The 13,348-nt window shown below is 56.1% G+C and overlaps 1 protein-coding gene across 2 annotated transcripts; it reads left to right on the top strand.

Moving 5' to 3' along the window:
- Positions 1 to 6,684: 6,684 nt before the first annotated feature.
- Positions 6,685 to 13,074, top strand: CLDN19 (claudin 19). Of its 2 annotated transcripts, XM_003733421.5 has the most exons (5): positions 6,685 to 7,086; positions 8,255 to 8,419; positions 8,535 to 8,619; positions 10,883 to 11,035; positions 11,804 to 13,074. In XM_003733421.5, exons 1-5 carry the CDS (start codon positions 6,864 to 6,866, stop codon positions 11,850 to 11,852), a joined length of 675 nt encoding a protein of 224 aa, XP_003733469.1. In that variant the 5' UTR covers positions 6,685 to 6,863; the 3' UTR covers positions 11,853 to 13,074. The 2 variants fall into 2 exon arrangements, with proteins under 2 accessions (XP_003733469.1, XP_035106969.1); XM_035251078.2 differs by lacking the exon at positions 8,535 to 8,619 and having other exon boundaries at positions 10,883 to 13,074.
- The last annotated feature ends 274 nt before the right edge of the window (positions 13,075 to 13,348 follow it).

Genomic DNA, 13,348 nt, shown 5'->3' with positions numbered 1-13,348 from the left:
CTTGGTTTGTTCAGACAGTGGAAATTTGCCCATTCTGTCCCAAAGGTCTCACTTAATAAAAATTGCTCTAGGCAGGATCCAGTGGCAGCTGTGGGACGAGAATGCCTGGCTTGGCACCTAGCTCAACCACTTGCTGTGCAGCCACAGGCCAGACAGTTAACCTTTGGCACCTTGGGGTTGTCACCTGTATAATGGGGATCATAGTCCTCCCTCGGCTCACCTTCTGGGGCAGCTCTATGGCCCAGATGCAATATCAGATGTGACAACACTTTATAAACGGTAAAGCTCTGGGTGAATGGTTGGGATTATTGTTAATCCTCTTCTGGCAGGGAGCGGCAGTCAGCAGTGCTCTGGCACGTCGCCCCCATGTCAGCCACATGCTTCCTGCTCTGCCGTCTGGCCTCAGCGTCCTGTCTCTCAGCCTTCCCGTGCAGGACGACACACTCTAGGAAACACTGGAAATGGGGATTCAGCTCCTCTGGCCACATCCCTGGTACTAGGGCCAGAGCTTTTATTGTGCTCAAGATGCTATAGGGCCTTCCATGTAGGAACCTGCACCTGAGTGTTCACTTATTCCATCAACAAATATGTATTTACTGAGCACCAGCTAAGTGCCTGGTGCTGGGAATGCAGTGGTGAACAAAACAAGCCCCCATCTTCATACAGCTTGTATTTTGTAGGTGAGACAGATACACATGTAAAGTGTGTGTGTGTGTGTGTGTGTGTGTGTGTGTGTGTGTGTGTGTGTAAAATCCTTTGAGGTAGAAAATAAGTCAGGGCTCAAGGTGGTGGAAAAACAAGGAAGCCAATGTGGCATTGTAGATTGGGCAAGAAAGACTGTGGTGACAGTGGTCAGGAGAGATGGCGCGTGCCTGTAGTCCCAGCTACTCGGGAGATTGAAGCAGGAGGATCACTTGAGCCTGGAAGTTCGAGGCTGCAGTGAGCTATTATCGCTCCACTGCACTCCAGCCTGCATGAGAAAGCAAGATCCCAACTCTGAAAACAAATAAATAAAAAAGAGAGTGGTGGATTGTCAGGGGTGTCTGGGGCCTATTTTTAAAGTAAAGCCAACAGGCATTGCTGATAGATTGGATGTGTGAGAAAAGACATCAAGAAGAAGCCTAGGCCAGGCTCAATAGCTCATGCCTGTAAACCCAGCAGTTTGGGAGGCCAAGGCAGGTGGATCACTTGAGCTCAGAAGTTTAAGACCAGCCTAGTCAACATAGAGAGACCCTGCCTATAAAAAAAATTAAACAAAAAAAAGTCAGGCATGGTGATGCACACCTGTGGTTCCAGCTACTAAGGGGGCTGAGGTAGAAGGATCACGAGCCCAGGAGGTCAAGCCTGCTCCACTGCACTCCAGCCTGAGTAACAGAGCAAGACCATGTCTCAAAGAAAGAACAAGGCTGGGCACGGTAGCCCATGCCTGTAATCCCAGCACTTTGGGAGGCATAGGCAGGCGAATCACCTGAGGTCAGGAGGTTGAGAGCAGCCTAACCAACCTGGTGAAACCCAGTCTCTACTAAAAATACAAAACTTAGCTGGGCATCATGGTGGGTATCTGTAATGCCAGCTACTCAGGAGGCTGAGACAGAAGAATTGGTTAAACCTGGAAGGCAGAGGTTGCAGTGAGCCAAGATTGCGCCATTGCATTCCACCCTGGGTGACAGCAAGGCTCTGTCTCAAAAAAAAAAAATAACAGCCAGGCACCGTGACTCACGCCTATAATCCCAACACTTTGGGAGGCTGAGGAGGGCGGATAACCTGAGGTCTGGAGTTTGAGATCAGACTGGCCGACATGGTGAAACCTCATCTCTACCAAAAATACAAAAATTAGCTGGCTGTGGTGGCAGGCACCTGTAATCCCAGCTACTCAGGAGGCTGAAGCAAGAGAATTGCTTGAATCCAGGAGGCAGAGGTTGCAGTGAGCTGAGGTGGCACCATTGCATTCCAGCCTGGCCAACAAGAGCGAAAATTTGTCTCAAATAAAAAGAAATCCAATTTTAAAGTTATTGGGCTGAGCACAGTGGTACACACTTGTAATCACAACACTTTGGGAGGCCAAGATAGAAGGATCACTGAACGCAGGAGTTTGAGACCAACCTGGGCAACACAGCAAGACCGTACCTCTATTAAAAAGGAAAAAATGTTTTTTAGGAAATGATTATTTTTTGAGCTGGGAGATACCGCTGCGTGTTTGTTGGCTGATGGGAATGATCCAGTCAAGATATGTCATTCCTTTTATCATGCTTGATCCCTGCTGTCCTATTTGGGTGGCTCACTGCATACAGAGAGGACCACATTAGTGCAAAGAGCATGAACTTTATCCACACACTGAGCTGGGTGACACCGCCACTTCCAGTGCCTGGAGTTGTGTGACATCCAGCACGTTAGGGAACCTGTGTGTGTTTCTTCACTCCCAGGATGGTTGAGGCAATTAACTCGGGAATGCTCACAAAGCAACCAGCACAATGCTTAGCCCATGGTAGACATCGATATTACAGAAGACTATACCAACCTAATTCTGGTTTTCCAGAAGTTTCCACATCAAGGCAGATGACCTTTACAGTTTCAACTTATGCTAATCAGATACAGGCAGCAGCCTCTTAATTGAGCTCACAAAAGGCCAGATGTTTTCAAGGCAGCAGGGCCAAGATAAGTGTATGTAATTAGAGTGGGGCAAGTCCTCCTGGAAGCATGGGGTGATGGCAGGCCGGCTGAGATGCAATTGTGATTCGGGTCTATGTTGGGTAACGCATGTGCCAGGGCCTGTAAGCGATGGGAAGACAACTGCTTGAGAAGATAGGAGAGAGTCCATGGGAGGATCAGAGGGAATGAGAGGCAATTCCTCAAACATGGGGAAGATTTGGATGTGGAAGACACTGCTGGTCTCTGGTACCCCAGGCATCTAGCAGAGCTCTCATCAGGGGCATCAAGAGATAGATCCTGTAAAAAGTGTGGTTAGCAGAGGAGAGAAGGCAAATGGGATGACCACATGTGTCACAGAGGCGCCTGGCTGGGGCGAGAGGGTAGAACACTAAAATGTGGCTGCTAGTGCAGCCTCAAGGTGCTCAGGGACCTCGGGAAGGAGATAAACGATGTGCTCAGCACAGCGAATGGAGATATGCCAAGAGTATGATGGGACTGCAGATCAGGATGTTTAGCCGTGCCTGGGCAGGCAGAATCGTCAGGGGTGGCCGCACAGCTGTATTGCTTTCTACTGTGCGCCCTGAGGCAAGTAGTCTCCATTCCAAGCTTATAGTTCTGGGAATCTCAGACTCTTGAGTTGGGAGGGTGATTAGAACTCCAAACTTTCAAATGATGATTTTAGAGAAGGTGCTAGATTGCTAAGGACTGAATCAGACCCTCCTCACTGGCAATGAGAGAGGGCAGTGGAAAGGTCTCCGATTTTTCACAGGGAGGGAGGCAAAAACATTGAATCCTCATACCGAGCAGTCAATGATCAACACATACCTAGCAAGTCCAGCTCTCAGTCAGGCAGTGTTACAGAGGAAGTGGTGGCAGTGGGTTTTCAGCCGAAGGCAGTCTGCCCACTCCTGGGGTACGATGGCTGGAGGGGCAGGCCTGTGCGGGGAGTCTTTTTGGAACAGAGCTTTCATTAGCTGCAGTTCTGCAGGTGTTTTATGCTTGCTTGCTTTTTTTTTTTTTCAGAGTCTCGCTCTGTCACACAAGCTGGAGTGCAGTGGGGTGATCTCAGCTCACTACAACTTCCGCCACCAAGGTTCAAGTGATTCTCCTGCCTCAGCCTCATGAGTAGCTGGGATTACAGGCACACGCCACCACCCTCGGCTAATTTTTTGTATTTGTAGTAGAGATGGGGTTTCACCGTGTTGGTCAGGTTGGTCTCGAACTTCTGACCTCAGGTGATCTACCTGCCCCAGCCTCCCAAAGTGCTGGGATTACAGGCATGAGCCACCATGCCTGGCCATTTTATGCTTTCAGATGGCATTTCTCACCTAACATCTGATCCTTGTAAACTCCCTCATGCATCAGACAGGGCAAGTGTTATTGTCCCTACTTTCCAATGGAGAATCCAGGCCCAAGGAAGCTGAGGACTTGCCTAATGTCATGTAGCTTTTCAATGGCAGAGGTAAAGCTACAACTGTAGGCTTCTTGTAGTGTAAGTGAAAGCACAGTGTAATGTGCCACCCAGCGCAGTTTCAGTGAGCTCTTAATGGAGGCTGGGCTGGGACCCTGAGCCTTCCTGTTCTCCCCGCATGCCTGGGAGTCACTGGACTGCAAGGGGGGCACCAGGAGTGGTAGTTGCCTTGGGTTGAGAAGCTGTGCCAGGTTAGGGAGTGCCACTCCAGAAGTGGAATCTGAATTCCAAAAGGCTTTGGAACAAGAGGGAGGGAAAGCCATCAGGGTAGGAGAGAATATTTTGGTAGAAGACTCAAAGCCTTAAATAACAAAGAGAAGGGATAAACAGAGCTCTTCAGAGGAAGAGGAGAGTACTGTTCTAGATCACAAAGAGGCTCTGGGAATGCCCAGGATGGGCCTCCTGCTGGCTCTGGAGCCCTGTGGACCACAGCTCCCTTCCCCTCTTTGGCTCTCAACTTGTCAATGGAGGGGGCTGCAGCCCGTGGTCTCTGAGGCATGTTTCTGCCTGGCCTCTGGGCTCCTCACCCAGGTCCCCCTGAAACCAGAATGACCCCTGGATCTTCCCTACAGCGAGAGCACCTGCAGATGGCAGGGAAAGGGGCCAAACCCCAGCGTGGAGAGGAGGGCTTCGCCTTTGGAGAAACGTGCTACCCAGCACCAGGCCCCTGCCCTCCGCAGACACTGCTTACCTTAACAGACCACAACTCCATGAAGCAGACCCTCCATTTAGAGTGAGGACCCTGAGGCACCACAGTCACTCAAGTCACCTCAGGAGAGTGTCTTGCGACTGCCTGCCACCCTCCTTCAAACGGGACATGGTGCCGCCCTCAAAAAGGAAGGAGTGTGGGAGAGACCATGGGGGCCAGCACCACACAGATTCAAGTGGGAAGCCCTTCCTGCTGCTTCCTAGCTGTGGACCTGTTACCTCCCTCTGCCTTGGTCTCCTTGCTGTTAGGAGGCCTGTCTGCCTGCGTGCAACCTTGCGTGCTTACGTTAACGCACCGGTCACAGCGTGCCCACTGCGACCCCAGCAGGATGGAGGAGGCTCCCTCAATCCTACTGTCTGGTTGTGGCAGAAGAATTTGAGCTCAGGACTTAGTTGTCTGCCACTGTCGTAGACCCCATTTGCTCTTTGGGACCCACAGATCGTCCAGGAAGCAGGTTTGTGTGTGCCCGGATCCATATGACTCTGACCCTCACAGCACAGAGGGCCTCAGATGTGGGGCACCACAGGCAAGCAGTGCCTACCCTTGACCCTCAGACGGCAGACCACTCCCCCAGCTCTGGCCAGAGCTGCAGGCCATACCAGAGGCCTACGCCCTGGGCGGGCACACAGGGCTGCCATTGTCTGCCCAACGCCTGGCACCCTCTCGTTTGCATAGCCACGTGAAGAATGCGAGGGAGCAGAGGTGGCTGGGGACTTGTCCCTGCAGAGGGGGGTTGAGGCTGTGGGGGAGGAAGCCAGCAGGGGTCTGCAGCAGGACCCTGCTTTCCCCCAATGCAGTCCAGGAAAGGTGGGTGGACTGTTGGGGACGGAGGGGGCAGCCAGAGGCTGACAGGAGTGGGAGCAGGGTTGTGACATTCCTCCTCCCTACACCGCAGTGGGGCCCAATTGAACGTGAGGGGATTGCTAATGAGGTTGAAGAGAGTTAAACATTCCCCTACTCCTGAGGACTGAGAGAGAGAATGGGAGAGAGGAGATGGAGGTGGGGGTGCTAGGAGGGAGCAGCCTGAACCCCAGGAATGTGCAAAGGCCACTGCTCTGAGCCCGGCTGCTCTAGAGCTGGGGGCCAGGGCCCAGTGTTCCAGGTCCCAGCAGGAGCTGCTAAGTCAGCCAGCAAGGGGATTAAGGGGCTGAGCAATCCGCCTTCCTTCAGGCTGATGCCAAAAGGTCGGGGCTGTCTCCCCAGCTCCCCACCGGGCCCCTTGCTGGCTGGCAGCCAGCACCTGCCCAGCGTTGATAGGGCCCCTTTTCTGTCCCACTCAGATCTCAAAAAGACCCACAGTACATATTTCCTGGTCTGGCCTTCCTGATTTTTGGCACACACAGCTCCCAGCTACCCAGGACCCTCTTCCCAACACCCCACCCCTAGTTCCATCTGCCCACATCTAGCTTCAGATCCTCTGCCAAAAAGTTCTCCTTGATGTCTAACTCTAGTTTTACCCGCTGCAAGCTGGCAGCCCTTTCCCTTCTGTTCTAAAGTCAAAGAGAAGAAAACCCCAAGGGTCAGATCAGCCTTGCAAGAGCAAAGTCCATTCTCCCAGGGCTGGCATTTGGGTGAGGGATTATCTGAATTTTAGGGCACCTGAATCAGGTTCCTAAAGGGGTTTCCCTGGGGGGAAGTCCCTGAAGGCAGCTGGGTCACTCCTCTCAGCCCCTCCCTTCCCTATCCCTGGGGAACTGGGGCGGGGCAGGGACACCACCTGGGCCTTAGGCCGGTCCCCCGCCCCCAGGGGGCTGGGCATGAGCTTTGCTGGGGACCCTGCTCTGGCTTAGGCGGCTGCTGTGGGCGGGCCCTGGCCTTTTCCAGCCCCTGGGCCTCCCCCTGCATTCTGGAGTCCAGAGCCACTGCCTTTGCTCCAGCCGCTGCCACCCCATCACCTCTCCTTCCCTGCCTCTAACCCTCCTTCTCGCCGCTCCCTCTGTCCAGCTGCTCCTCCCACTTGGCCATGACCACAGCCCCTGCTGGGACCCTGGCCCAGCTCTGAGTCCTGGGACCCTTGGTCCCCTCCCCTGGGCCATGGCCAACTCAGGCCTCCAGCTCCTGGGCTACTTCTTGGCCCTGGGTGGCTGGGTGGGCATCATCGCTAGCACTGCCCTGCCACAGTGGAAGCAGTCTTCCTACGCAGGCGACGCCATCATCACCGCCGTGGGCCTCTATGAAGGGCTCTGGATGTCCTGTGCCTCCCAGAGCACCGGGCAGGTGCAGTGCAAGCTCTACGACTCGCTGCTCGCCCTGGACGGTAGGCTTCAGGCCAGTGGGGTGGGAGGTGGGAGGTGGGAACAGCAGGGGGTTCTGGAGCAAGCTTTCCTCACATTCTGTGCTGGGCTCCATCCTCCAGCCCCTGCTCCACAATCCCCCACTACTGCCCCGTGCCCACCCGACAGTCCAGGCCAGCCTGCTGCCCTGTGGGAGGGGAGGGCTCTAGGGTCTGGCAGCTGTGGGTCCGGATCCCTGCTCTGCCACCATAACCTTGAACCAGTCACCAACCTTCTTGGCATTGTGATGTTCTCATCTCTCAAGGGGAATACTAATACCTGTGGCACTCTGAAAAGCTCAGTTAAGACCCTTCATCCACCTTCCCCCGTACTCAGTAGACAGACACGCACTGCGTGCACTCCCCAGTCCTGCCACCCAGGGTAGTATGCCAGCATATGAGTGCACACACGCATGCAAACACACACACATTCACATGCCTGCACACACACGCACATGCACAGACAGGTGTGTCTGCAGGCCGTCCCCCTCCTTCTGGGGTGTGGGGACTGCTACAGCTCTAACTCTGGGGTGGAGGTAGCCCACCTACAATCTGCCTAGGATGCCCCTAGGGGCAATCTACTCCCCATGGCCATCAATCAGCCCCATTGTGCTGGTTCAGGCAGGTCATCATCTAGCCTTGCTGAGGGACCCAGGTCTCCTAAGCGCCCCCCCAGGACCCAGGACTGACCCATGCACCCATGGAGAGACAAGCTTCCAGCTGCCATGGACAGAGGGGAAGGTGACTGTTGTCTGAATGGCTGCTGGGGAGGAGTTGCTGCAGGGCTCAGGCTGGGTTGAGTTGGGCCCCAGATACCCTCAGCTCTTCTTTCTGGGGGCCCCTGGAGGAGCTGCCTTCCACTGCTTAGGAGGGTGGGCCAAGCCCAAAAGGGAGTCCCCAGGCCAGAAAGCAGCAGCAGAATCAAACTACCAGAAAAGTCTGCAAGGGCAAGTGGAGATCGGTGTTGACAGTGAAGGGGACTCTCACCCCCATGCCCTGTCCTCACGCCCGGGCTGTCGCTCCGCACTATCCCACACCTGCCAGCAGGTGGTCTGACCCCCAGGCCAGCTCCCTCTCAAGCTGGGCTCCTTCCAGGCACCGACCCAACCCCCATCCCCACCAGCCCCGCTCAGTGCCACCCTGCCTGCCCTAGGTCACATCCAGTCAGCGCGGGCCCTGATGGTAGTGGCCGTGCTCCTGGGCTTCGTGGCCATGGTCCTCAGTGTGGTTGGCATGAAGTGCACACGGGTGGGAGACAGCAACCCCATCGCCAAGGGCCGTGTCGCCATCTCCGGGGGTGCTCTCTTCATCCTGGCAGGTGAGTGCCCCTCCCTCCTCCACAATCACAGCCATGGCAGGCAGCCCCAGCACCAGTAGCCTCAGGGTGGGGGAGATGCAGAGCAGAGCTGAGTGGCCCTCTGCTTTGTCCTTAGGCCTCTGCACTTTGACTGCCGTCTCATGGTATGCCACCCTGGTGACCCAGGAGTTCTTCAACCCAAGCACACCTGTCAATGCCAGGTGGGTGTCAGGGCTTGGGTCTCTTGCTTCACCTCCTCCGGGGCCACTGAGCTTTATCACCTGGAGGAGGAAGTGGGGGACGGGATCCAACTGCCGTCCAAAAAGCTCTAAAGAGGGGAGCCAGGTGGAGTGTGGCGAGGCCCTCCACAGGGGCAGGAGGCCTGTGGCAGGCTCCCAGGTGCAGCAAGGACTCTCTAAGGACCTAAGTCTCCTGGCTCTGCGTTTCAATCCCAGCTTTGGATGGGTGCAGTGGCTCACCCCTCTAATCCCAGCACTTTGGGAGGCTGAAGCAAGCAGATTACCTGAGATCAGGAATTCGAGACCACCCTGGCCAACATGGTAAAACCCCATCTCTACTAAAAATTCAAAAATTAGCTGGGGTTGGTGATGGGCGCCTGTAGTCCCAGCTACTTGGAGAGGCTGAGGCAGGAGAATAGCTTGAACCTGGGAGGCAGGCATTGCAGTGAGCCAAGATCGCACCACTGCACTGGAGTCTGGGTGACAGAGTGAGACTCCATCTCAAAAAAATCAATCAATCAATCCCAGCTCTGCGTGCACTGCGTCACCTGGGCAAGTTACTCAATCCTTCTGTGCCTAGTTTCCTCCTCTGTAAAATGGAGCTAGAACCTGAGCACCAGCTCACACATGGCCAGCCCCCCGCCCAGGGGCCCCCTTGCCCAGCATCCAGCCAGCCTCACAGCACCCAAGGCAGGGCCAGTAGGGCACAGGATATCCCCAGAGCTCAGTCTGGTGCTCTGAGCAGCTTGTCCTCAACACAAGCATCCAGCAAGATGCAGGTGAGGGTGTGGCACAGTGCCTTGGCCCTGGACAGTGCCTAGCAAGCCTGAGCTGTTTTTATTTCTGCTGGTGGCAGCAGAGCTGAGATGACTTCCTGCAAGAGGCAGCAGTTACTCTGGGCCAGGAAGAAACCCGAGAATAAGGGCAGATCGTAGACGTCCTTGCAGCCATAGCAAGATTTTGTTCCTCATCCATGCCGAGGCAGTGGCAGTCCCTCTGGCTGTGATGTGCAGAATGGTGGGGTGGGGGTGACACCAGGAAGGCGGCTGTCCCGAAGGTTTGAGCAGAGGGTTTGGGGCACCAGGGAGGGAGCAGTGGAAAGCAGACTGCTATTCAGGAGCTAGATGACCAGGACTTGTAAGGCTGTGAGCACAGGAGTTGAAAAGGAGGCTCTGCAAAAGGCCTGGGCTCATCCTGGCTCCTCCCTCACCCTCAGCCCAGCCAGAAGCAGAGAATGGAACAGTCTCAAACTCAGATGTCCCAGTGGGCTTTGGGCCCTGGGGTGGAGAAAGGATGAGAAAAGATGCCTGGGCTATTGCAATTGCGAGGGATCCCTGGAGGAGGAACATGTATGGAGAGGGGAGGGAAAAGAGGAGATCTCAGGTACAAAGTTTGTTCCCTGGGCGGGCAGGTACAGCCATATCGTCCGCCAGGCAAGGTCCAGCTCAGGCATGTCAGGATAGGACTCAGCCCCCGATCCCTTCAACAGTCCCCAAGCCCACTCGGGGACTGCCAGGCCCTGTGCTGGGTCCTGGGGACACTGATGAATCCCATGCTCTGTCTGTCCTCAGGGGGCTTCCCAGGGCAAGGGGCTGAGGCCTCCTGGAGAAAGTGTGGCAGTGGGATGTCAATACAGAGAGGATGTCAAGGAAAGCCCCCTGGGCTCTGAAGGCAGAGAAGGAGCTGGGAAGGCACAGGGAGTGGCAGGCTTAGTGCCCAGCAGAGTGTGCCGTGTGCAACGACACCGAGGCAGTGAGACCCGGAGCTGGACTGGCCAGCAGGGCCTGGGTGTGGAGAGCCCAGAGGGCCAGGTGGAGGGGTGTGGGCTTCTCCCAAGGGCAGCGGGAGCCCTCCTGGCTGGGATTTCGGGGGCCAGACTGTAACTGTGAAAAAAGATGGCAGGGACTGCTCTGTTCCTCCAGGACAGGCCTCTCAGGCCCTCCCATGCCCCCTCCACTGGCGGGATCAGGAAATGAGCCCAGGCTGCTCAGAGCTCCAGCATGAGGCCAAGCCTCCAGCCTTCATGCCCAGCTTGGTCTTGGCTCACCCAGTGTGGGGTTGATATTCTGGGCTGGGGGGAGGGAGAAAGGAAGCACATTCACCCCAGTTTATCTGGAGAGATGGAGGAGGTTGTGAGGCCCCAGCCTCCAGCTCCACACACCCTGCCCTTCCTTTGCCAGGGCAGGGTCTGGGGACACCCTGAGACGGCAGCCACACCTGATGCCATTCTCCTTACCCCTTGCAGGTATGAATTTGGTCCAGCCCTGTTTGTGGGCTGGGCCTCAGCTGGCCTGGCCGTGCTGGGGGGCTCCTTTCTCTGCTGCACATGCCCGAAGCCAGAGAGACCCAACAGCAGCCCACAGCCCTACCGGCCCGGACCCTCCACTGCTGCCCGAGAGTACGTCTGAGCTCCGCCTGCCCTGGCCAGCCCCCCGCCCAGTGGCCCCCTCGCCCAGCCTCCAGCCAGCCTTGCAGCACACAGGGCAGGGCCAGTAGAGCACAGGATGTCCCCAGAGCTCAGTCTGGTGCTCTGAGCAGCTTGTCAACACAAGCACCTACCCTACAATCTGATACCAAGAACCTCAGAGAAAGGCCAGAGGCAGGACCCAGCCTCCAGGCACACACACAGAGATGCAGGTCCAGGCATGGTGCTGTCTGCACAGCCTCGTGGGCACCAGCATGTGTCCCTGGGGACAGGCCCTCAGGCACCAGCCCAGCTGCTGCCTTTTCACCTGCTCCTTCGTTTACACACTGAAGAGCCGCGTGGATGTCTGCTCTGTGCTAGGCCCTGGAGATACAGCAGTGGCCAAGACATCCTTAGTACCCAGGTCCTTGGGGTGAGCAGAACCCTTCATCCCAATCCCAAGGGTTCCTCACTGCAACCCCATAGGGCAGTGCCGGGATGCTGAAAGTTCACACAGGTACAGGGAGGGTCTGAGTTCAGGTCTCAGGTTCTTCCAGTGTGCCCAGCACCAGGAGCCACTCACACAGATGGCTAGGTGGGACCACAGCACCCCCACCCCTGGGAATGGGTCCTAGGCAGGGTTGCTGTGAGGCCCAAGGTCTGGTGGTGCTGGCCAGTCCCCATGTCCAGGCCTGAATGCACAGCCCCTGCCCCCACCCCCACAGCTATCCACTAACCAGCTCTCTCTTTTTTGACTTTCAGACCAGTTGTTAAATTGCCCGCCTCTGCCAAGGGCCCCCTGGGTGTGTAATGTCCAGTCCCCAACCAGGCTCTATCCTCTGCCATACCCAGACTGTGTGTTTCATATTTTTTGGAAAGAGAAGTGAACATCCAGCCCCAATCATGGTGTCATTTGGTCTGTCCTCGGCATGGCTTGGGCGGATCCTAGGTCAGAGTGGTCAGTGCTGACCCCTGGAGCTCTTGGGCAGAAAGATGAGGAGACAGCAGATCAGGATGGGTTCCATAGCATATCCAAGGCTGAGCAGGAAATAATTCAGGGCTCCTACCCCTTTCCTAGGGACCCCACTCCCAAGCCTGGCCTTGGGCATGGCACAAGGTACTCCTTGATGGGAGACCCCACCCACCCTGGAGGCTGCCCTTGAGGCTGGCCCAGCTCTGGGAAAAGGCCCCAGGGTCGGGGAGCCCCTGATGTGTACATAGGCCCCAAGGTAAGAAACCCTGCCCGTTACCTGGTCCACCCCTGAGAGCCCTCCTAAGGGAAGGGACAATTCCTAGAAGACTCTCCAGTTGGATGCTGAGGATCAGAGGTAGGTGAGGGGACACAGTGTAGGAGCCCCCCACAGAGAAGAGGGAATGAGGGGCAGACATTAGGATCTTGCAGGCATTAGGACTGTCCTGAGCAAGCTCTGCAGCCCCCAGCTCTGCTCACCGCAGTCCTGCCCCTTGTTTCCACACCTACCACTCCTCCTCTCCAGCTCAGCAAAGGGCCAAGATCTTGGCCCTAAAACCAGGGTGGGGAGGGGAGACTGTGGCTGGAGCTGTGTGCTGTGTGCACCTAGCAGTGCAGTCAAAGCTGGAAGGGCTTTTGGTCTTGAAGTCCAGGTGCCATCCCTGCTTAGTATAGAGGGGGAAGGGCCTGAGAGGAATGTAGGGAAACCAGCCCCAATCAATCCCAAGGCCAGAGTCCTTTGGCCAATACCTCCCGGAACCAGAGTGTGCCAGGCCCGCCTCTCATGCTCAGGCCTCTCCCACCCCAAACCCTCTTCTGGGACTCTAAGTCTCCCTGGCCACTGCATGGCAGGCTTCTGGTGAGAGAGAGCATCCGTCACTGAGCCTCCCTTTCCCTGCCAGGCACCTTGCTCGGCCAGCTTCATTCTGGCCTCCTCCACCACCTGTCTTGTGACCACATCTCCCAATAACTCCCCAGATCTCAAGGATGCAGCTCAACTTCTCCTTCGAGTTTATCTCTGAGAGGGAAAGTGATGGAAACTAAGTCAGCTGAGATGACTGCCATGTACACTGCAGCTGAGGGCGGGGGTGGGAAGAGTGACACATATGGCAGGGAGCTGCTGGGGGACTGACCCCTTGGTGTTTGGCCTGGCCGGTGCACACACTCATCGGGGCACCACAGGGGCTTGTCCAGCCTATGGTTGGAGGGTGTGGCCACCTGGCCTAAATAGGTTCCCCAGAGTCCTGCCCCTCTAATCATGAATGAGAACAGCAAGAGTTTCTCCTCTGGGTGGCTGAAGCTATAGCGTAGTGGCTCCCAATCCTGTGTGCACGTCT

The sequence above is a fragment of the Callithrix jacchus genome, chromosome 7 (genome assembly GCF_049354715.1).
Source record: "Callithrix jacchus isolate 240 chromosome 7, calJac240_pri, whole genome shotgun sequence".
Taxonomy (NCBI): domain Eukaryota; kingdom Metazoa; phylum Chordata; class Mammalia; order Primates; family Cebidae; genus Callithrix; species Callithrix jacchus.
Note: the sequence above shows the minus strand (reverse complement) of the source record. Positions and strands in the feature narration are given on the sequence as shown.